The sequence below is a fragment of the Microtus oregoni genome, unplaced genomic scaffold (assembly GCF_018167655.1).
Source record: "Microtus oregoni isolate MIOR12 unplaced genomic scaffold, Mior012 000009F_ref0000495, whole genome shotgun sequence".
NCBI classification, from domain to species: Eukaryota; Metazoa; Chordata; class Mammalia; order Rodentia; family Cricetidae; genus Microtus; species Microtus oregoni.
In genome coordinates, this window is record NW_024543068.1 from 9,580,897 (window position 1) to 9,604,222 (window position 23,326).

At 43.1% G+C, this 23,326-nt stretch overlaps 1 protein-coding gene across 27 annotated transcripts in view; it reads right to left on the reverse strand.

Moving 5' to 3' along the window:
- The window catches only part of Nrxn3 (neurexin 3), a 1,564,636-nt gene that overhangs the window by 1,443,575 nt on the left and 97,735 nt on the right, over nucleotides 1-23,326 (reverse strand). For all 27 annotated transcript variants that reach the window (XR_005974847.1, XM_041658568.1, XM_041658546.1 and 24 more), the window contains exon 3: nucleotides 13,678-13,695. Coding sequence is in view for 26 of the 27 variants with exons in the window: in XM_041658568.1 (XP_041514502.1) it covers nucleotides 13,678-13,695 (18 nt within the window). In the remaining variant the exon portion in view is untranslated. The remainder of the gene's footprint in view (nucleotides 1-13,677; nucleotides 13,696-23,326) is intronic.

A 23,326-nucleotide genomic window follows, 5' to 3' on the forward strand; every position in this document is an offset into this window, starting at 1 on the left:
GGGAGAAAGAGGATTTAGCAGACTTTGATGATGAATAAGATGCTGTGAGGAGAGGCAGATGAGCGATGGGGAAATGGAAAAGCAAGAGAAGAACTAAAGAAAGTGAAATGAGGTGGGGAAAGATATTTAGAGTGGTGGAAGATGATGAGTTCTCTGTTAGACATGATGAAGTTGAAGAGAAAGAGTTTTCAAGCAAAAACGTCCACTGGGCATTTAACACTATAACGAAATGATCTGAGAAGGGATTCAGTTGAATATAAGGACTTTAAAACACTCTCTTCATGCCATAGGAGATAAGAAAGTGAAAGAAGCATAAAGAAAAGGGGGCTATAGCTCTGTCTTAACCTGGTAAGGGTGGGAGGATGCTAAGGTAGTTTTCTATGTGTTCAACATTAAAAGAGTCTAATTATATATTTAAAAATAGAACTAGATGGCTTCCAACATAAATTACAGAAAAATGTTCAAAAATTCTTAAATGAGAGGTACATAATTAGCAAGAAAGGAAGTGAAAGCCACACTGTACATAGGCTACATGTGTGGTTGATGTGGAATAGGTTAAAACGAAGACGGGCTTTCTGGTCAACCTCAGAGGAGAGTCAAAATGCACACTAACATCAGATATCTGCATGACTACATCCAGCCTCAGAACTAGCTTGCTGGCTTTGGCTGAAACATGGCATTTATTCTGGATCTGACATTCCAAGAATGTCATAAGGACACGGGTTGAGTCAAGAACTCATGGGAACAAAGGGGATTATAACTTTTAAAACAACCCTGTCTTACATTTTAGATGTGAACAGATACTAAATTATGACTCAAAATCCGGACTAGCTGAACATAGCGGACAATGAGGAATACTGAGAATTCAAGAACAATTGCAGTGGGTTTTTGATCCTACTGCACGTACTGGCTTTGTGGGAGCCTAGGCAGTTTGAATGCTCACCTTACGAGACCTGGATAGAGGTGGGCAGTCCTTGGGCTTCCCACAGGTCAGGGAACCCTGATTGCTCTTCGAGCAGATGAGGGAGGGGGACTTGATCGGGGGAGGGGGAGGGAAATGGGAAGCGGTTGTGGGGACGAGGCAGAAATCCTTAATAAATAAATAAATTTAAAAAAAAAATTTAGCTCAATAAAAACTCACATAAGGAGCAGGAGATAGGATTTAGTGACCCTTTGATAGGCAATACATTAAGAGTTGCTAACATAGGATTCTTAGGGAGCTACAGTACCTTTAAAATATCTACAATAATAATAGAAGGAAAGAATTAAAGTATCTTCAATCTGGACATTGACAAATGCTACTCTAGCTGGATCTAGCAATATGCTGGACCCCAACAAGGTATCTGATACAAAATAACTCCCTCATAACTAGCTTTAACTGCTATTTATGTCTGTATATCTGTGATATTCAGCTTCCCAGAGTATATACTGGAACAAAAGAAAGAAAAGATCACCAATGAGTAAAACATGTAAAGTTGAAATTGCCTTAGAACAGACTGTAAATCATATGTAAAGCATATGCAAAATATACATATGGTTGCCTAAACTATATGTTATACCCTTTGGGAAAACTCCCGTGGAGATAGCTGATTTTGCTACTCAGGAAAAATGGAAATAGCTATTCAAGTCATTTGTAATCTAAGTCATTTGTAAGAAATCTAAGTCATTTGTAAGAAGCTGTGGTCATGATGAAGCCTGTCATGGGAATGACTAACACAGAGAATAGAAACCATTTATTGAAACAGGCAAGAGTTCAGAAACCAGGCCAGAAGCTGAAGATCTCCATTATTTAAGTTAATGTTATCTCAAACCAGGATCAACCTGTCCACATGAGATGATCTTCCATTCATTTTTTCTTCCTTCCTTCACCCTGGCTGGGTAGTTGGGAAAGTATTTCAAAAAAGACTAGAGGAAGAGAAAAGGTTCAGGAGGGAAAATTCAATATCTCTTCCAAGCCTTGAAATTCATTCACTTTCAGGATAACTTTTATCCAAGTGAAAAATTCCCATTTATCATCTCTTTCTTTCTATACCAAATAAGCAAGATTGAACGTCACTAATTGCTGCAAGCATCAACATTACATTTTTGTAATTACCTAAAATCAGAAAGTAATGAAAACATTCACCTGTTTTTTCCAGAATTGAAGAGACAGTGAAGATGGAAAGGTTGACAAAACGCAAAATTGCAATGATCTAGTCTCTAGAGTGAGATGACTGGGAATTTGCGAGAATGGAAGAAAAAAAGTCTCATGCTGAGATTTGCATTTTAAAGAGGGAAGCGCGCGTGTGTGTGTGTGTGTGTGTGTGTGTGTGTGTATTTCATTCTTTCCCTTTTGTGTTTGTCGTAGGTATGCTTGTGTGCACATCCGCATGTGGCTGAGGCTGAAGTCAGGAAGCATCTTCAGCCACAGTTCTACCTTAAGCAATGAAGCAGAATGAAGTAGTGTCTCTCAGGCAAAGCCAGAGCTCACCAATATGGCTAGTCTCACCAACCAGCTTGTTCTGGGGATGCCCTGTCTGCACTTTCAGAGAATGGAATTACAGTTGGGTCACAACATCTGCCAACATATATGTGGATTCTGGAGATTGATGGAGGAAGGTCATTGGCTAATAAAGGAACTGCCTTGGCCCATTTTATTGGTTAGAAGATAGGTGGGAGGTGTAGACAGGACAGAACGCTGGGAGGAAGAGGAAGTGAGGTCAGAGTCTCGACAGCTCTCCTCTGGGGAGCAGACGCCTGAGAGAGACGCCATGCCCCGCTCCCGGGATGAAGCTCCGACCCAGGATGGACATAGGCTAGAATCTCCCTGGTAAGCGCACCTTGGGGTGCCATACACAGATGATTAGAAATGGGCTAAATTAATATGTGAGAATTAGCCTAGAAGAGAATGGGCCAAGCAGTGATTAAAAGAATACAGTGTCCGTGTAATTATTTTGGGTAAAGCTAGCCGTAGGGGCGGTCGGGTGCTGGGGATACAGCCCCGCCGTCCCTATTACTACAGGAGATCTCAACTCTGATCCTCAGGCCTGAAGAGAAAGTGTAAATAATAAGAGTAATTCAGCCCCAGCCCAGAGCTGACCCATGTTATGCTCAGTGGCTTAAATGAGAACTCATAACTTACCATCTGGATGTTGTGATGACCTACAGCTCAGATGAATAGCTAATTTACTGGCTACTAGAAGGGGGATCTAAAAGTATAGGAAAAGACAAGCAAGAAATTTAATTTTAAGGACTAGGCTTAGTGGTGTATGCTCAGAGAGAGCACACAGAACTCAGAGAGCTGAAGAAAAAGGATCATAAATTTAATTTTAAGGGCTAGGCTTGATGGTGGGTGCTCACAGTCATAGAACTCAGGGAGCTGAGGAAGAAGGATCATAAATTTGAGGCTAGCTTAGGCTACATAGAGTCTCAAAAATATTAAGGAAAAATATAAATTCTGGCATTTAAGCACAAACCCATATCCCCAACACTCCAGAAACTAAAAATTTTAAGTCTTCCCTCTCCTCAGCACTGACTGTTAACAGGGTTTAGGGGCAAAGGATGGGGTCATATGTTAGGAAGGGAATGAGCCAGGTGAACAGAGGATAACCAGAATTATGAGGAGCCCAAAGTCATGGCAAACATAGAATGGCTGAAGATACTTGCATGTTCACTCAGATATTAAAAAGCTGGGTGAAGATATGTTAATATCATTATAATATGCTACTGTCAATCATGCTAAAAGTTGCACATGCAATATGAAGAGGCATCCAACATGAAAAGAGAGTAGAATAAGGAGGCAGCTCCATGTGAAAGACATGCAATAGAAGAAAATCCATGGGAGGCTGTAAGAGCTAGCTACCCAAAACCCCTGTAACACAAAGATATGCAAACACAAAGAGATCAAGCAACACAGTGCATGGAATCAGATGACAACATTGATATTTGGCTCATTCTGACCTATTATAAAATAATAATTTAATTGGTTCAAACTACTATTCTAAGAACAGTACCCACAACCACAACGGTAGTTGTCAAGGAGAGTCTACTACCACTCCAGCTGAGCTATATAAGCTTCCAGATGATTATTTAAGAGCGATCCTATGATAACACTTAAGAACACTTATCTTTTCCTTAAGGGTGACAAAGTGCTATGGATCAGTTGAACACGCAGTGTAGTGGTGGTGGTGGTAATGGTGGTGATGGTGGTGGTGATGTTGGTAGTGGTGATGGTGGTGGTGATGATGGTAGTGGTGGTGGTGATGATGGTAGTGGTGGTGGTGATGGTGGTGGTGGTGATGGTGGTGGTAAAGAAGGGATCCTGATACTGGCTCTTTAAGCAGGGGCCAGCTAGACTCTTGCCTCTGAGTTTTGTCTTTTTATAATGCCACTGTGTTTAATCCTCATCATCTAGCCTTTTGTAGGGTAATAGATGAATCAGATAATCATTGTTTGCCTTTTGACCATCTTTGTTCTGATAGCATGGTGGCTGGATGGAACAGAAAGTGTTGCTTCCGATCATCATTATGAGTCACTGACAGCATCAATACGGCATAATCACAGGATCAAAGAACTTTACAGCTTTCTCCTGATCTGTTCTTTCTGTTAGAGGCCAGAAGTAGCAAGATTTTCTCATGAATGAATGCCAGATATAGCAAAGAGACAAAAGGAGTCATGCTTTTCTTGCTAAGGGTTAAAGGATCAACAAGAATGACTTTTAGAAAAGACTCATCCCACAACAAAGTCCTTGATCTCCCTGTCACGAACTTCTCTGAAGTGGCTTCTCATTCATGAATAACACAAGACCAGAAAGATCAGTTGATGCTCCCAATGAAAGAACTGCATCCAAACAGACCATGGTGTGCCAGATTTAACAGAATCAAAGGGTGGCCCCATGCTAAGAGAAATACCAACTGTGCAAGTCCAGGAAGTGGGGAGAAATGACTTCGCAGAGCACACAAAAATAGTAAAGGTTTTCACTGACTTCAAGTTCCATTTAACACTACAGTTATCAAAAGGGAAGGTTAAAGGGTTTGCTACTGCCTGAATGGGTGCATAATCTAGAACAAGGGCAACAGAGCAGTCTATCATGAATTGATCCCAATCATACCCATAGTATTGTACGCTATGTGAGCATCCTTCTTCAGAATAGATATAGGAAAAAAATGTCATTTTTCAAGGAACAATAATATAGATGAAAGAATAAAAGCCTTTACATGAGAATGGCCAAAGAAACTGGAGATGTTTTAGTACTTAGAAAAGAAACTCCTCAAAGACAAAAGGCCTTGACTTCAAACACTTGGAGTGTAATTAGATCTGTTCCATGGATCTCCAAGGGCTGGAAGTCACACAGGTGCAGAAAGCTGTAGCAATGAAGGATAAGAAAGAGCTCTCAAATATTCTGCCCTGCTGGAACAGAATGAAAAGACCAAGGGATCAATGAGCTGCTCATTGCCAAAGGGGTTCAAAGTATGCCTGAATAAAATTTTACACAAAGGATTCAAAACTTTGCTACAGAGTCTTGATAACCCATTGGGCCTCTTCCACCCAAAACAAACTGATTCTAACAGGATTGTGTGGCAGGCAGTGGGCATACAGCACAGAGAAGTCTCTACCCTCAAAAAAATGAAACATTCCCTGTACTATGGGAGCCCGTTGGGGCACAGGGGGAAGGGGGATGCTGGCTAATTGTGAGGATGGTACCTATACCGCCTGGTGTCCTAATGTTAATGGAGCACAAAGGGGGCCTACTCTTCCTGTTCTCTTTCTTCCTTATGCCTTCCTCTCACATCCATTTGCAGAGATTAAAGCGTAAGAGTGAAGCTCCATAGCTGCCACCGTTCAGATGACTTTCTTCCAAGTAATGGTTCTCTAACTTCAGCCTTCTCAGCCTCACCTGGGAGAACCCTTTCTGTAATGAGACTGGCCTCCTTTATTAACTCTCCAGGCCATTTTGGTGCTTGGCAAACCTCTGCTCTCTGCAATCGAAAGAGTAATTGAAAGACCAGCTCTACCTCAAATTGTGAGGTATGGGGTAAGCTAACGTTTCTGTACCTCTAAGTTCTTTACCTCTCACCTAGGAAACATGCCCCCCCACCCCGGGAGCGCTGTGGTGATCACAGGCAACAGTGCAAAGAAAGCACATGGCCCAGTTCAAAGTTCGAGGTAAGGGCTCAAACCCATGTAGCACCTGTCAGTTTAGAAGACTGATCTATTCAGGGCACCTCTCTGACCCCTCCCACATCCCCCCAGCATTTTGATTGACTGATGGATTTGAGATGAGTCTTACTATGTAGCTCAGACTGGTCTTGAACTGGCAGTGTTCCTGCGGCAGCCTCCAGCGCCTTGAATTATATGCGCTCGCCAGCCAGCCAGGCCCAACATCACTTGTCTACTCAGCTGGCAGCACTAGGGGACCCCTGCCCACTGCATCCTCAGAGGCTTCCATTTGTGTGCACAGTCAGCAAAGCTGCTCCAACACAGGCACTCACTGTCCTGGACTCTGGGCCACATTCCATCTCCCACCCCTCCTGAGGCCTGGCCAGCCAACTGGCCATCCTACCCTATGTCCTTACCAGACCTCCATGGCTGGTCTAAGGCCTGATGGGGTCTCTGAACAGGCTGTGTGACTTAGCTAGCTGAGGTGGAGGTTCTCTAGCCTCATTCCTCCCGAGAACAGCTGTGCTGTGCTATTCTCATCAATGGTGTCCTGAGTAGCACAGGTCTCTGCATGTGTTTTCCCATATACCACAGGACGCTTGGAACTCACTGCGCTTTACTACTAAACGCTTCTGCTGCCTCTCATCATTGAAGTAACAAAGAAGCACCCCCATGCGTGTCCGATGAGCTCAGACCATGGGAGGCTCTAGGACATTTCTCTAACTCCCATCTTGCCCTCCAGAAATAACTGAAATGTGACTAAATTCATCATACAGTCGTGTGGTTGCCTTTTTAATCGCCCTCCCTTTCTTCCTCTTTCACTTCCATTTCCTCCCACCTTCCTCTTTCCTTTCCTCCCTTTGACAGAGTCTTGATAGACAGTATAGTCTGACATCAGACTCCTTATGTAGGCCAGGCTCGCCTTGACCTCATGATCCTCCTGCCTCAGCCTCCTTAGGGGTAGGATTACAGGCATGTTCCACAACTGCTGGCATGGGTCTGCCTTTCTAAGGCAGTAAAGAAGAAGATTTTAAGTCTTTAGAGATAAAGCCTCAAGACTATAATTTTAAGATAGCCAAAGAGAAAGACAGTCTTGGAAATAGCACCTTATCTGTATATACTCATCACATAGAGCTAAGGGAGCCAAGAGGGTCTTCCCGGGCCTGTACTGGGCAGCTGACTGTGAAGTAAATAGGCCCAGCCAAGGGTTCCTTCCAATCTAATAACACACCGCAGAGGTGTATTTCTCTGTAACCTGGATCTCCCACCAAGCTCGGTCTAAGAAGAACATTGCATAAAAATTATTTTTGTCTTATGGCGACTCCTGAAAAGCTGACCTCCATAAAATCATGGGGAAAAACTAAGGACCGAGCCCAGCATACTATTCATTCCCTCAGGATGGATTTGTGGTGTGTCTGTCATGCACTGGCACCCTTCTAAGCTAAGAGCACACAGTAATAAGCAGGAGTCAACTTTGTGGCGTGTATGCTTTGGTGGCATTCCCTTCAAGATGTCTCCATGACCATAGAGACAAGACCTTATAATGTGTTCTGCCAACGTTTAATGCGCTATTGGTGGTTGCTTAACAAAACTTGAGTCAGTTTGTTCATGGGATAATATACACCTAGTAAAAGAATCTACTTTCTGGGGGTGTCTAAAGAATTAAATAATGCATGCAAAACTTAGCATTTCAGTGCTTGGCTCAAAATACAAGATGAATAAATGTCAAGCGGTTTTTGTAGGAAGGTAATAAGAGAAAAATCAAGTGGGATTATTATTCAAAAGAATGAGAAAGAAAAGACAAAACACGGTTCTGGTGGTACTGAAAACATGGACTGTCAGTCTTGGTGATAGGAAGACATTCTTTAAGTTCTCCAGTGTCTCAACCAAATGATCTGGTCATAAGCACTCGCAATGGACAGAGCCTGAGAGCACCTGTCTCAAATTCTTCCCATTCAAGGGAAGAGACCTGTTACCCTGGAAGGCTACATTCTTAGCCAAGCGTACACAACTCTTGGATAAAGCAGCAACTGTGCAGAGGAAACCTTAGATGTGAATTGAATCCTGGCATCGACTATATCTCTTTCTGACCTGGAGCAAAGGACCTAGTATCTTGGAGCCCAGGGTTCTTCATCTATAACGTGGTAGGGACCTGACACATGAGTCCCCCGTCACCTTTTACTGTGATCCTATTATGTTTTATGGCTATACACAGAATCTAAAGACACCTCTAGACTAGAAGCATGAACATCAAGACCCAAAAGAGAGGCGTGTAGCAGGGGGTAGGGTAGCTGGTATGTGTGGAGAGGGTCTACATCAGACACAGGGGCATACCTCTGGACATTCAAGAGAGCACGATAAAGGCAAAGAAGATGTTGTTTAATTAAGTTCAGGTTTTTTAGCCTTTGTAAATCTTCATCTATGAAACAGAAACTCTTATTGCAAAGATCAAATGAGACTTAGTGTAGCAGTGGCTGCACATTGCTTACTGTGTAACTGTGTTCTAAGACTACATGTGGAACTCTGTAAAGCTAAGCATGAGTTAAGCATCCTCATTATCCCCATTTTACAGACCAGAAAGTGGAGCCCACAAAGGGAAAGTAAAGTGAACAGGGCAGATTGCTTTAGGAGAGTCAAGAGGTCAGTCCCAGCATCTGGCTAAGAGTCTGGGCTTCATGTAACCCCGGGTGTCCGAGCCTTTCCTTAAAGGGACAGATGCTATTTTAGGTTTACTCAGTTCAGGCTTTGTAGCTCACAAGCAGCCCAGATAGTATGAGGGGACTGAATAAAGCTCTGCTCAGATAAAAACTTTATCTGTTTTTTCTGTTGATAATTATACTTTTGATTGTTCTTAACCACTGCAAAATGCCAAGCTTCTCCTTGATGTTTGCAAAACCTACTCCAGCCCACACTGTCTCCCCTGCAGTACCTAAGCTGCTGTACAGAAAAGTGGTCAACAGAGACCACTCAGGGATGGATGAATGCTCACTATTTCCCATCCCTAATCTCCACTATCCTGCTCCTCCTATGAACCAGACCAAGCAGCGTGCATCCTAAGAGGTGAGGACTGAGGTTTCAGCAAAGTGAACCACAGCTTCCTCAGTACGGACAACCCAGATGTCTTAAAGAGAAGAGAGATCAAGTCCAATGCCAGTGTTTGTCACAGGTTAATTCCTTGAAGTTTTTGGGCCTTTGATAAAATGATGATTCTGCCTCCGTATCTCTAGGTGGGCTCTGAACATCTGCTTCTATACTGGATTCTTAGAAACGCCAGTAATGCTGGTCCTGTTGCCACACAGGGGGCTTCCACAGCTTCCCCTTTGTGTCGACAAGCTTGAGTCACACATGTTGTATGCCATCTCCTAAACGCAGGTTCACATCAGCATCCCTCAGCTGGAGACAAGGCAATGCACAGATAACTAGGTCCCGGGGCTGACTTACACTGGAGTGAAGAGGCAATAAGGTCAAAAATCAGCAGACAATGGAAGCAACAAGCGACATGGTTAGTTCCTTTGGAAGCAGGAGATCAGGCTAAGGGGCCCCTGCAGACAGCAGCCCCTCCTCCTGTGCTTGCCTAAGCCCTGACGGACAGAGCAAGAAGCCTATTTCCTCACTGGGCCTGTGAATAACTAGGGCACATCCACAAGGTCACAGTTATTCATTTAAATTCCAGCTCTAATCAGCAGGCAGAGCCTGAGAAATTATCCATTCTGAGGGGAGAGGCTGACAGAGAGCATCACAAACAACCCTTAGGCAGGAGTGAGGGGTGCCAAGAGAAGGGTGTAGAAAGAAGGGTTCTTTCCACTACTATCTCCTCTCTTCACATCCCAAGTGCTTACTCCCTCTCCTAGTAGAGAGTTCTGGAACATTCAGAAATGGGTAGAAGGTTGAGGGCAGAAAAGGGATGGCACTGCCTACTCACAAGCTATCCAGGGAGACCAGTGATGAATCCCAGTGAACAAAGCAGATAAAAAGACCTAATAAGGTACCTTCCGGAAAATAGATGGGTTGTATATCTTTGGAGAGGGCCCTTCTCTTACGGAAGTTTCACTTTCCTTAACTGCAATGTCTGTGCTCCTTGAGCAATATACCCCTTAAGCTCTACTGTGTCTCAGGACCCTATACAGCCAGTTTTCCCCTTATGCTTATGATCAGTCCTGTCTAATAAACACTTACTAGGCTCTATGTGCTTTGTACTCTGCACAGATACAGTAGTACAGACACAAGTAAGACATGATGCTGGCCCACAGGACCACTATGGAAATGTGGGCGCTTTAAAAGAACAAGAGCACAGAATCTGGTGGCATCTGAATTCTAAGGTTCTGGTCTAGTCACTGTCAAGAGGTGACCACTGGCCTGTCACTGGAGCTCCCCAAGGCTTCTCGTTTGCAGTGCACACAGTAATGCCCACCAGGAGGAGTTAACATGAAGATGCAGGAGAACGTTCAGCCATCTTCCCAAGATCCGCAGGTGGTACTAGAAAGGTTTGCTGTTTGCTTTTATTATCCTGAATCCCTTTGTGTAACCTAGGGTGAGAAGCTTTGAACTTGCTCCCTGCTGCAGTCCGGTGGAACTTGCCTGCTCTTTCGATCCAGGTATCCAGGACTCAATGTCAGGAGTCCCCAGCCTAACTCAGGAACTCTGGGAAAGGCTTTTCCCACAAGTCTTATCTCAAACTACAGTCTACAATAGGATTATTTCCAACCAATGTGCTCAGCACATGAAATTCACCAATTAAGCAATCATCCCTTTTATAGTCTTCTAGTGGCTTCTGGGTAAACAGTTACATTAGCTCATAAAATCCCCAATACGTCCTTTAGGGTCAGGGAGTAGGGGATCAGAGAGCCACGAAAGGCTTCAGTTGTCAGAGCACAAGATCGTTGGCTCCAGATTACTCGGCCAGGAACTGAGAGAGGGTGGAAGGCTACTCGCTAACCTTCTGCACAGGCCAGCTCCTTCCATATCCATGGCCACAACTGAAGGATCTAAACCAAGAGTTTTCTTCAGGCTTAGAAACCATAACAAAATAAAGGAGCTGGAGGATTGACAGGATTAGCGATCATCCCTAGATACTTCAAGGGCAAAGTGAAGGTCACAACATTTAGACTGAGGCAAGAATCCCCTCTTGGTCCTGCTATTCCATAACTGAGTACAGCACATCCCTTAACCTCCCTGGACCCCCACTTAATCAGCAATAAAATGGGGGCTCGGGCTACATACCTCGGAAGGTTATTAAGGAAATAAAATGAGATAATGGCGATTAAATAGAGATGTGTCAGGGAAAGGGGCATTAACAGTTGCTATTATCTAAAGAAAGGGCAGTCATAGACCTCCACCCCTCTACCATTCCCTTCCACACAAGGACCAATATGGTGACCTTGTGAGAATCAGAAAAAAAGGGTTCCCCCATGAACACAGGCTGGGGGAGAGAAATGCAGGCTGAGCTTCAAGTTCGTTCATTTCTGGGCAGAAGGACAGTGTACCACCTTTGGAAACATCTCTGCCATCAGTCAGATGGAAAACAAGACCTGAGGTCTTGATCTTAGTCCCTTGCTTCCTATGATTAAATATCTGCTACCAGAGAGGCTTCCCCTGTCCATGCTCTATAAATTAGTGATTTCTCCATACCACTTAGCTGTCACCACGTCCTACAATATACATTAGCATGCACATGTAATGTGGATACGTGCATATAAGCACCTATACAGATGTATACACATCTGTATGTCTGCCCCCATTTAGAATAAAAGTACATGAAACCAGGGATTGTCTCCTGTTTATCATTTTATCCACAGTCCCTGATAGCACATATTTGTTGAATGAGTGACTGAACGAAAATCTTTTTAAATAAAAAGAATAAATTTAATGGTATGTATGTATGTGTTTATTTATGTGCAGGTGCATGTCTACATGTGTGCGTATGTATGGGAACCAGAAGACAAGTTTGGGTGTCATTATTCAGGAGATGTCCTTTTATTTTTATTATTTAGAAGGCACTTTTCTGGCCTAGAACCAACCAAGAAGTCTAGGCTGATCTGCTAGGAAACCCCAGGGAGCGGATGGCCTTAACCTTTCAGTGCTAAGGTCAAAAAGTACATCCCTGCACCAAAAATGAGGTTTAGTTCTGGGGTCTGGGGTTAGAACTCAGGTCCTCATGTTTACAGAGCAAGCGCTTTACCGAGCAAGTATGACTCCAGCTCTGGTGGTATTTCTGTGGACGGGTTTGTCTGTGCTGTGTTTCAAAGAAAGATGAAGGATAGGCAGAAAAAGTACAAAAATGTCCTCTGTGTTTGATACGAATAACTATATTGTACTCATATATTGTGGAATCCCGCATATAACAATGATCAGAAAGTCCCTACCAAAGTATGTGTGATTATTTTAGGTATCCAAGAACAATAAAGGATATATTCGTTTGGAGACAGAGATGACAGTAAAAGTCAAATTACCTCTCCACACAAAAAAACAAGTGGGCAGTCATCCCTTCAGAGAATACTTACAAGATCTCCAGTCGTTGAGAATTTTCAGCTATGACCCCAGATTGCACCATTAAAGTGTGAATTGGTTTTAGAGTTCAGTTGCTACCATTGATGAGTTCTATGACCTTTGGCAAAACTATTTAACCTGTCAGACCCTAAATTTCATGTACTTTAAATTGTATATAGCAATACCGATCTTATATTTGCTCTCTAAGGGTTAACTGTAAAAGGGACTAAGTAAGTAAACACGAAGATATCAAAGATGGTCTCCCGTCCTGTCTGTAAGTAACTGTTCTTCTTAACTCAGAGTCCTAACTAGTTTAGAATAGATGTAAAACCATTCTAAATCACCTCACATTTCTTACCCATGAAGGATTAGGTACTCTATTATGGTCTTATATATGTACATATATGTAAATGCCCACATACAAGGCTTAAAAGTAGGACTCTGGGAGAGCATGCACTTTTAATAATAGTATATCTATTATTAAAGATAGGCCTTCCATGTTTCTATTAACAAAATCCAATCAAACCCTCTTTTAGATTTTTTTATAGTGAACATGTATTACTTGCATAACTGGTTAATAAATAGAATATTATCAATATCATTGTAGGAAATAGGGATTTCTTAGAAGAAAGAAACCTTCCTTTACCCATATAATTTCTGGGTTGAATAGGTAATATTGTCAGCTTTTAACCACAGGAAGTTACAGCTATAAAACAAGGCGAAAGTATTCATTGCATTGGATAACATGCAGCTAAGATTCTTTTAAAAATATTTTCCAAAAATGTTAATTTTCCACTCCTTTGATTCACACAGAATTCATAAGGAAGCAATCACTTAAGCCAGGGAAACACATTCCGTTGGTTTTAAAATAGTTCTTCAAAGCCAGCAAAAAAACCTTACTTCAAGGCATTTCTTCTTCTAAACCAAAAATCAGTGAAAATGCAACATACTAAGATGTTTTTTAATCCCTAGAAAGGGGGTCAGTCAGAATCACACCATGCACAGTCTAGCAGAAGGCAAATTCCCACGGCAGCTGTGCGAGCAAAGACTCACCTGGACCTTGACTGACATCTGTGGCAGCAATTTCAAAGCAAGGGAAAAGGAGAGGAGAGAGAAACGAAGAAGAGTATTAGAAGTGCACCCACACACAACACCCTGTGTTCTTGCATGAGTTCAAAGGCCATGCAAGCCCCCACATTCCTACCTTCACCCAAAATCCACCCATGCAAGCCAAGGAATCGAGCTCCCTTTTCACTGTGCATGTAGCAAAAGAGGTAAGCCGTGCATCTGTCCGGAAAGACATCATCCTGGAATCAGATAGGGCTCCAGAGAGCCAAGCAACCTAGAATCCTATAAGAATATTGGTTAAAATATTCTGGTTGGTTTCTGCACACTGACACCCACGCAAATTCTCCTCTTTTCCAGATACCAAACACTGGACGCAGAGTCAAGTGAGGTTTCACAGCAGAGAGAAAAACAAATTAACCACTCCCCTGAGGAAGAAAAAGAGACATCACCATTAAGAAAGCACAAGCTGAAGCATTTGTTAGCGTAGAGGGCAGAAGGACAGAAGGTGGCAAAACACAGTGACCATTCTTCATCACAGACAGCAACATGTGCTTGAGATTGTGTGAACCAAACATTTGCCATAGAAACGGAAACTCTGCTTCCCTGCACCCGTCATCTTTCTCCTTGCTTTTCACCCCATCATAAATGACAAGAACGACCTGGTACAAATCACTTTTGTCAGCCACAATTGAACACAGAGCCCTGGGAAGATTGGCACATCAATTAAACCAATGAACTTTTAAAACACACACAGAACAGTTCACTCCCATCATCTTCCTCAACGATGGGATGTCTCCTTCATCCTCCCACTCTCAGATGTGAAGTAGGATTGTGCTGGGGAAAGCTAAGTGAGAATAGTCAGAGGCACTGTTCAAAACAGTTTAGCAGCATTAACTATAGCTGAGGCAGCAAGAGGCTGACTAGGAGACCCATGACCATCAGGAAATCCTGGGTGGGTATGCTTAGAATCACTAGGTAGTGGATCTGGGAAGACCTTAGGCTTGTCTAGTTTGCTATTGCTTGTTGTTGTTGTTGTGTTAGGATGGAAGGTACTGATAAGTTATTCCAGGTTTGCACAGCCAGTTCAGAGACAGAACTCAGAAAAGAGTCTTCCATCTCTGAGTCCGATTAAGTTCAACATTCATTCAACTAAAGCCAAGACCTCTCAAGACATATAAGATATAGTTTAATTTGTAGGCTAAAGAAAGTATCCTTAAGCCACTGGAAAGACAGGTAGGAATTCCACCAGGTACCCCATGAGTAGATCACCATTAATCCTCTGTGACTTTAATCTGCTGCCAGGATGAGACAGGTAACCTTCTCCATGCCAATAATGAAATACCTGCAGTCAGATTCGTACAGTGCATCCTTACGGCTTTTGCCCCCAAAATACCAAGGCTGTCACCAGACTCAGCTGTGCCCTAGCATTTGGGCTGTGCCATAGTCAGATCAACAGCTGAGGATTTACCCAACGCTTGCCCTACAATCCCTGAAAGCTATATATACTCCCAGACACATCTTGAGAACCCTGAATCATTCCTTAGACAAGCCCCCTTTCAGGTTTTTCTGGTAAGTTAGGTTTAGGGGTGGAGCGATGAGCGAGGGGAAGAAAAAGAGGTAAAATAGAAGAGGTGGGTAGGACAAGGCTACTACATGAATAGCTAAGTGATGCCATTAACGGTGACTGATGGACTGCCTAGAATAGTGGTCTCATTAAAATACCCCTTAATTAAACAGGCTATCTGCGGTGAGAATGTCAACATTGTTGTTCATACACAGTCTGTGAGGGCTCCAAGACACAGTGAGATGGGATCCCTTGGAACCCCAATGGTCTTTAGATGTCAGTTGGGTACCCACTTTAGCACTGTGATTACAATCCTAAACTTGGAGAGAGACAGGTGGGAGCTCACATCCCAGCATGCTCTGCAGCCTTAGGCCAATCCCTGAGCTTCTCCCTAATTCATCTTCCTCAGCCATAAAAATGGGAACAGAACCTCCCCCATGGGGGTGTTAGGAGACTTTAAAAGCTTGCAAAGCACTTAGCATCAGGCAAGCCCTGTATAAACAGTAGTGGTTCTGATTGTTATCGTTTGGAATCACCAGACAGAATTGCCAGCATTTATTGACCAGATGGCTCCCTGGAAACACTGGGAGACCACAGAAAGTAAACCTATGACTCAGGTTCAATGCTTCTACCAACCCCACCTCACCCCCCTTCCCTCACCCCATTCATCAGTGCCAAGTGAGGTGAGAAGGGGCTGGAATCTGGGATGATCAGGAGCTGAGGTTGAAAGAAATTCCATGATTACTTCCTCTGTTTCACCCCCTCATACTTTAACTCAGGATAGCTGCAATCCCATACATAAAAATACAGTATCTCTTCTCATCACAGAAAGGCAACAATGACACCCTTAAAAGTCCTTTAACCAGTAAATGAAAGATAGATAGATAGATAGATAGATAGATAGATAGATAGATAGATGTGACAGAGGCAGGGGGTGAGAATAAGAAGTCCCTTGGGGCTAGGGGAGAGTTGGGAAAATGTCAACTGGGAGAGAGTGAGAAACTGGCTTCATCTATATTGTCTCTACTATAACAACCCCAGCTCCCCCCTAGGGAGCCCCCTTTTCCACTTTTAATCAATATAACTGATAAAGATGACCCCTAGTCTTACCCCTGTTCTAATAGAAGCCTTGTAGCTCCAGATTGTAGGAACAGTCTATCTTCTGTACCCATAATTCACTCAAGAACATACATGTGACCCAGATCCAACCAATGAGAGTCTTCCGAGGGAATTTCACTGGAATTATTAGGAAACAACACTAGCTTTCATCTTTGTCCTAATAGACAGACTGCCTCCATACTTGGCAATGGGGGCAACACAAGAGGGCACAAGGCCTCTTCGCAGGATAGGGGAAGGTTAGCTGGCCTAGAATCAAATCCAAACTCTGTCATCCATCCACATTTCTGAGCCTCAATTGCCTCTCCTAAAAATAGAGATCCCCATAGTATCTATCTTAGTGAGCTGTATCCATGGAAATCCTGTATTCACATTCAATACATATTAACGGAGTGCCAATTATAGGCCAGACCACACTCTCTACATGGGACATCCAAGCAGTGAATGAATAAAACAGGAAATACCCTAGGGTTTTAAATGGGAGACATGAACAATACTAACATACATGTGTAATGTGCCATGACATAATGATTAATATCATGAAGAAAGAAGAAACAGGGTAAATGACAGCAGGTGTCCCTATGTCAGAAAAGATTGTTAAAGAAGCATTTCCAAGGAAATAATATTATATCTGGGCTGATACCCGAAGACAATGAGCTTTATATATACTTGATTCAATCTGTCCAGGCAAGAAAATGGTACCTGGACAGTCTGCAGGCAGGACTCATTCTGCTAGTTAGTACTCCTGAGTGGACAAGGGGTCTGAGAACCAGCTCCCTTCACCTACAGCTTTCCTCCCAGCTCGCCTGCAACTCACATGCAGTCTTAAGCAGGTCACAGATGCTCCAAAGGTACTCAAAGCTGAAGGAACCCTGATGGAAACTATCCTGACCTGGTCTGAGGCCACCTCCCTCAGAACTTCCCTACTCCCACCAGGGGATGCAGAAGAAGAGCAGAAGGATTTGAACTCCATCACCACCCTTCGCCCACTCTCTACAACCTCACAAGCAGAGGAGGAGTAAATCAGGGCATCCCCACCTGTACTCATGGATGCCAAAAACATGCCCAACAATGCCATCAGGCACAAATTCAAAGGAAGCAATTTGTTGGGGGAAGGGGGGCGTCTAACTAAAGCAGAAAAGAAAGGACCTCTCCATCTACACTGCTACATTTGGAGAACGTGACCTTCCCTGGGAATGCTCCCTCTCACCTCACCCTTCATTTGGACTAGATCTTGTCAAGAGCTGAGAGTTCAAAATTCCCCTACTTTCTTCTCCCATGCCTCCTCACACCCCTAGGAGAGGTTTGGGAAGCATGGAGTCGGATACACAGGCAGACTCCTGAAGGACAGCCCCAGCCAAACCTTAGGGGACACCACCTGGTGAACTCTGCCTTGAGTCTGACCTATTTTCTAGGAGAGAAAATAGAATATAGATTTGAATGCAGTGGCACTCTGGAAAACTACAGGCCCAGCAGCGTGAGAAAATAAAACAGCAGAGGGTGGCTGAGAAAGTGCAGGCTCTGGTGAGCAGGACTGTTTCATCTGGTTGTCAGTCGCCCCTGCTTTGACAATTTGCCCCCCACTTTTTATTCACCTAAAACTTGATACAAGGCTAAGGAGATTGCTTAGCAGGTGAAGTACTCACAGCACAAGGGTGAGGACCTGAGTTCAAATCCCCAGAACCCATGTAAAAAGCCAGACAGCAATAACACATCATCTCAGCCATCTCAGTGCTCCTAGGATGAGATGGAAGGCAGAGATGGAAGAGTCTCTGGAAGCTTGCAGGTTGGCTGGGCTGGCATAGGCTGCAGGATATGATAAGGCAATCCTGCCTCCCACAGGGTAGAAAACAAAGATCAACACTCAAGTTGCCCTCTGCCATCTACACATATGCTCAGCTATATAGACATATAGGCATACACACCATATACACCTATACAAAACAAGAGAAAAAATGATACGCACTATTTATGTATGCGTTTCAATGAGTAGGTTCTGGTAACCATGCTTCCCCACACATGGTCTCCAAGGCACTGGCAGAAGAAACACTGGGGACACTAGCTTCAGAAACAGGAACATCAAGACAGGAGCTAGATACACCTGTGGCTACACCTCAGTCTGGTTTTTCTCACTGTGTGGCCTCAGAAAGGATTTCTGGTAATATATATATATATATATATATATATATATATATATATATATATATATATATGAGATGCTTATCTTTTCCTATTGGAAGGAAATTAAATTACCAGCTAATATTTATTGTCTGGGTATTTCCATGTCCCAGGTACTTGACAACAACTACATTAAGAAGTGGGAGCTGCTACCCCACCCAGCTAAGGAACTGATGGAAAGAAAAGTTTAGATGACTAAGCTATGAGCCCTAAGTCACACAGTCTACAGAACCAGTTCCTAGAGAGTGGCAATCTGGCCATTGATTCCTCTCTTTGTGTCATTAACATGATGGCAGCATTACCTCCAAAATAAGGCATCTATAAGAAGAGAATGAGATCAAAGCAAACATCCTAGAGTTCATGCGTACACAGCATTTTCAGTGTGCTGGGCACTGTGCCATGTGCTTTAAATGTACCATTTCATTTCATGCTTGCCATGAGTCTATCAGGAAGGAGCACTGTTCATTCCATTTTACAGGTTAGGAAACTGAGACCTAATTGGGATACATTATTGTTACTAAAAACTCTCAGCCTCAGAATACATCAGATAAGGCTCAGACTTTGTGAATAAATAGCTCAAAGAAAGACAGAAAACAATTGACCCAGGAAGATACTAATAAGATAAAATTACTGGTCAACTCAGAGACATAAGAAATAGGCATTAGTCAGGGTGAGGGAAGCAGACTCAACCTGTCCCAAACAACTAGAGCCCTGATTCTAGAAGCCCCATATTACTCCTGAAACTAGGATCCACCTGCCCAGGCCCCATAGAATACCCAGAATCCCTTGCTCAGTTATCAAAATCCACATGGGTTTCTTCAGAAGAACCATTCTCCAAACGCAGACAAGCCCACTGTTACATGTATACCCTGTTGTTAAGAAGTGGCCAAGGAGTTTCATAGGTAAAGTATTCACCATGCCAACACTACTAGAGTTGGACTCTCAGAATCCACACAAAGAACCAGGCATGGTAATAGATTGCTGGAGCTTGCTTATCAACCAGTCTGGAACAACTGGAAAGTTTCAGGTCCTAGTGGGAAACCCTGTCTCACAAAACAAGATGACTAGCATGTGAAGAACAACACCCAATATTGACCTTTGTCCACACACACACACACACACACACACACACACACACACGAAAAGAGAGGCTAGCTGTTGGCTTCCATGTGTGCTCCTTCACATGGTCTCAAGCATCAGAGCAGACATCTGGTGGCCTTCTATTGAGTATTATTATATCAGATCACACATCAGAAAGAAAATCAAAGATTGCACCTCGCCACTGGCGTATCTCATCCCCAAGTCTTGAGAAAGAAAAAGTTTAAGGCTGTTCTTTCTCCCAAAACACACATGCATGGACTTTTAGCTAAGTCCTAAAGCGATCTTCCAGAAGCAAGGAAGCTCTTGCAGGCTGAGCTTTATGCCGCCTCCCCAAACACAGGGCAGACCTGACTGTTAATTTCATCCTTGAAATGAGAGCCCATTTATCTATTATTGAGCCCCCAGCTCCGATGTTACATGATTTTGTTCACTGATGATAGTAACTCTAGATCTTAAGACAAAGCAGCAAGTAGTGGTGAGTGGGTGCCAGACAGCCTGAGAGGCAGCAATAGAGTGGGGAGCAGGAAAAAAAACAAGGAAGGGTCCCAAAGGGCATCTTTATGGTCCAGATCACTGCTGTACCCAAACACCTTCAGGGGCTGCATGAGACTCTTAATCTCAGGGTCGTGGGTTCGAGCCCCACGTTGGGCGCCAACTGTAGTAATAGGGCAGGCGGCCGGGGTGCTGAGAAGGCAGCCCTGCCGCCCCTATTACTACAAGGGGCCTTTATGCACCTGTAGGAGTTCTGGCTTGAAGACTGAGAGTTTGGCTGACAAGATAAGTCACTCAACATGTTATATATACAGGGACCAGCACAGCCACATCCTGTTGATGTCTTGGAGATTCTGAGTATAACTATAGCTGTAAGATAATCTGTTTGAGTTATGCATTTACCACTTCATTGAAAATAATTTTGACAAATTTATTAGTTCCAAATTCTTTTTCTACTATAAGGAAATAGTAATAGCATAGCTGGGTTTGCATTCCTCGGTCAAATAGGAAAATCCACAGGCTCACAAGAAACTAGAGTTAGGGTACGCTAACCAAAAACTTTATTAGTGATTCATAATAAAAAGTAAGAGCCAGTTTCAGGCATGTTAAGAAATCTGTAAGAACCCAATAAGTATGGAACATTTGAAAGTGGGGACCATGTGAGTTGCTCAGAAGTGGTAGAAAGAGTCACTTGCAACTGTGGAAGAAGTTGTACCATCACATATGAGCTGGAACTCACATCACACATGGGAAATAAAGCTATTGGCTTGGGTTGGAGGTGAGCATGTTTTGGGAGTTCACTTGAAGTTTGTTTGGTGAGCTCAGTTCAGCTAACAGCACCTAGTGCTTCTCCTGAACAAAATCATGTATAATCAGATGAAAATTACTATGCTCAAAGTGTTCCCTAATATATCAATTGCACTGGAACAAATTTGCATTTTCAAAACAAGCATTATACCAGAACTGACTGTCCCTAATTTATATGACTGTTGGGAGGATGAAGGGAGATGAGCCATATAAAGTGTTCAGTGCAAAGCCAGGCACATAGTAAACATTCGGGAAACACTGATTGGACTTACTAATGTCTCTGCTGGCTTGTTGGCACATTCCTGGTACACTGAAAGGGACACATGGAGCTTCTATTGACCTATTTGAGCCTTCAGGCAAAAGACCTCTCTAGCAGAATAACACTTCCCCGCCTTAGGCCAGGAGGTGTACAGATACAGCAGTCTCCCACCCTATAGGACAGGGGCTTTTGGAAAATCCTCACAGGCAGTAGACACTTCCAAGGGCCAGGCTTCACATGACAATTTCCTGAGGAAATAAACAAGAGGTCCCCCCCCCATCCAGTTCCAGTATGACCCACCGGAGAGAGGAACCTTATGGAATAGCAGAAAATCGAGAAAGGTGTTGACCTAGATGAGAAGATGTCCATTATCTGGTAGGAGCTAGAGAAATGCATCGTAGGAAAGAAATTTATCATTTCCATCATTGGTGGAAAACTCACTAGACAGAGGCTTCGTAAGTTCCTCTGTCTCTTGCAACACAGAGAGCATATATGGCAGCTTCTAGATTCAAGCAGATGTGGATGAAAATCCTGACTCTTCCACACATGTTCACTCAAGCATGCTAACTGACCTCTCTGATCCTAACATCCCCATGTGCAAGTAAGCAACAGTTCCCTTACCTAGGACTGGTGGAAGGCTCATAAGGAGCTGATGTTTTCAAAGCATTGAGCAAGGTTTCTTGCACACAGAAAGCACTGATTTACACTGGTTATCGTAATTACTGTATTACTTCAACTCAATGATTCCTTTGGGGGTGAGTAGGGGAGGGACCTGCCTTCTTTCTAAGAATCACGGCTCTCTGAAAAGATTCTGAATCCTTGGAATTCATGCCAGTTGGAAGACTGTTTTAGAAGAAGCAGGTGGTCTTCCCAAAGTTTCAGGAGAGGACGATCTACAGACCTTGTGATTAAGTACTGTGGAATGGAGGTATACTGGTGCTCTACTTCAGGGGGCACTGGGTGCATTGGCTCTGGGCTTGAAGTTAAAGCCCCTGGTACTTTGTTTCCCTAATTTTCAAATGTTGCGGTAAAATACGTAATATATAAAACCCAACATTTTAGCCTGATTTTTTTGCAGTATTGAAAACTGAACCCATTATCAGTAAGATGCTCTACCTAGCCACATTCCAGCCTCTATTTTTAAATACATAATTTAGATGCATTACATTATTTATAGTGATATATAAATCTCACCACTATCCATGTCCAGCATCTTTTTATGAAACCCAAACTCCCCATCTTCACACTAGGGACCTCATGTAAGTAGACCTTTGCAGGACTCATCACTCTGTGTTTGTTTTGTTTCAGTTAACACAATGCTCTCAAGGTTCATCCATGTTGTGGCATATGTCATAATTCCCTTATAGTGTGTGGCAATGACATTTCACTTGTAGAAACCTGGTTTGGACTCCTGGTTCTCCAGCCTCATATCAGCTATGTGACCTTAGGCTACTCAGTCCCGCTAAATAATTCCCATAATTAAAGGAACTAGGAACACTGTTACATGACCAGATTGCTGTGAGGTGTGAATGTGATGTGGGATTTCCCTCTGTGTACTGTGATTACTATTGATTGATAAATAACTGCTTTGCGCCTGTGATAGGGTAGAGCAGAGATAGGTGGGGAAAACTAAACTGAATGCTGGGAGAAAGAAGGGCAGAGTCAAGAGAGAAGCCATGTAGCCCCACTGGAGATAGACACTGGAACTTTTCCTGGTAAGCCACAGCCTCATGGCAATACACAGATTAATAGAAATGGGCTAAATTAGTACGTAAGAGTCAGCCAATAAGAAGCTAGAGCTAATATGACAAGCAGTGATTTAATTAATACAGTTTCTGTGTGATTATTTTGGAGCTAAGCAGCCAGGAACTAACAGCCTCCTCCTACATTAATGAAACTATAAATGTGGATGTACCTCATAAACATCAAAGTGTTGTGTGACTCATTTTTTCAGTCCAAAAATACAAATCAAATATCAATTCTTTATTTGCCACTATGCTAGCTAGATGATTCATTAACTCCCTAAATACAATGGGGGTCATTAAATAAAAGTTTAAAATACACATCCCCAGAAGATAATTGCATATATCCTTATACTACAGAAGGCCTCTGGTATA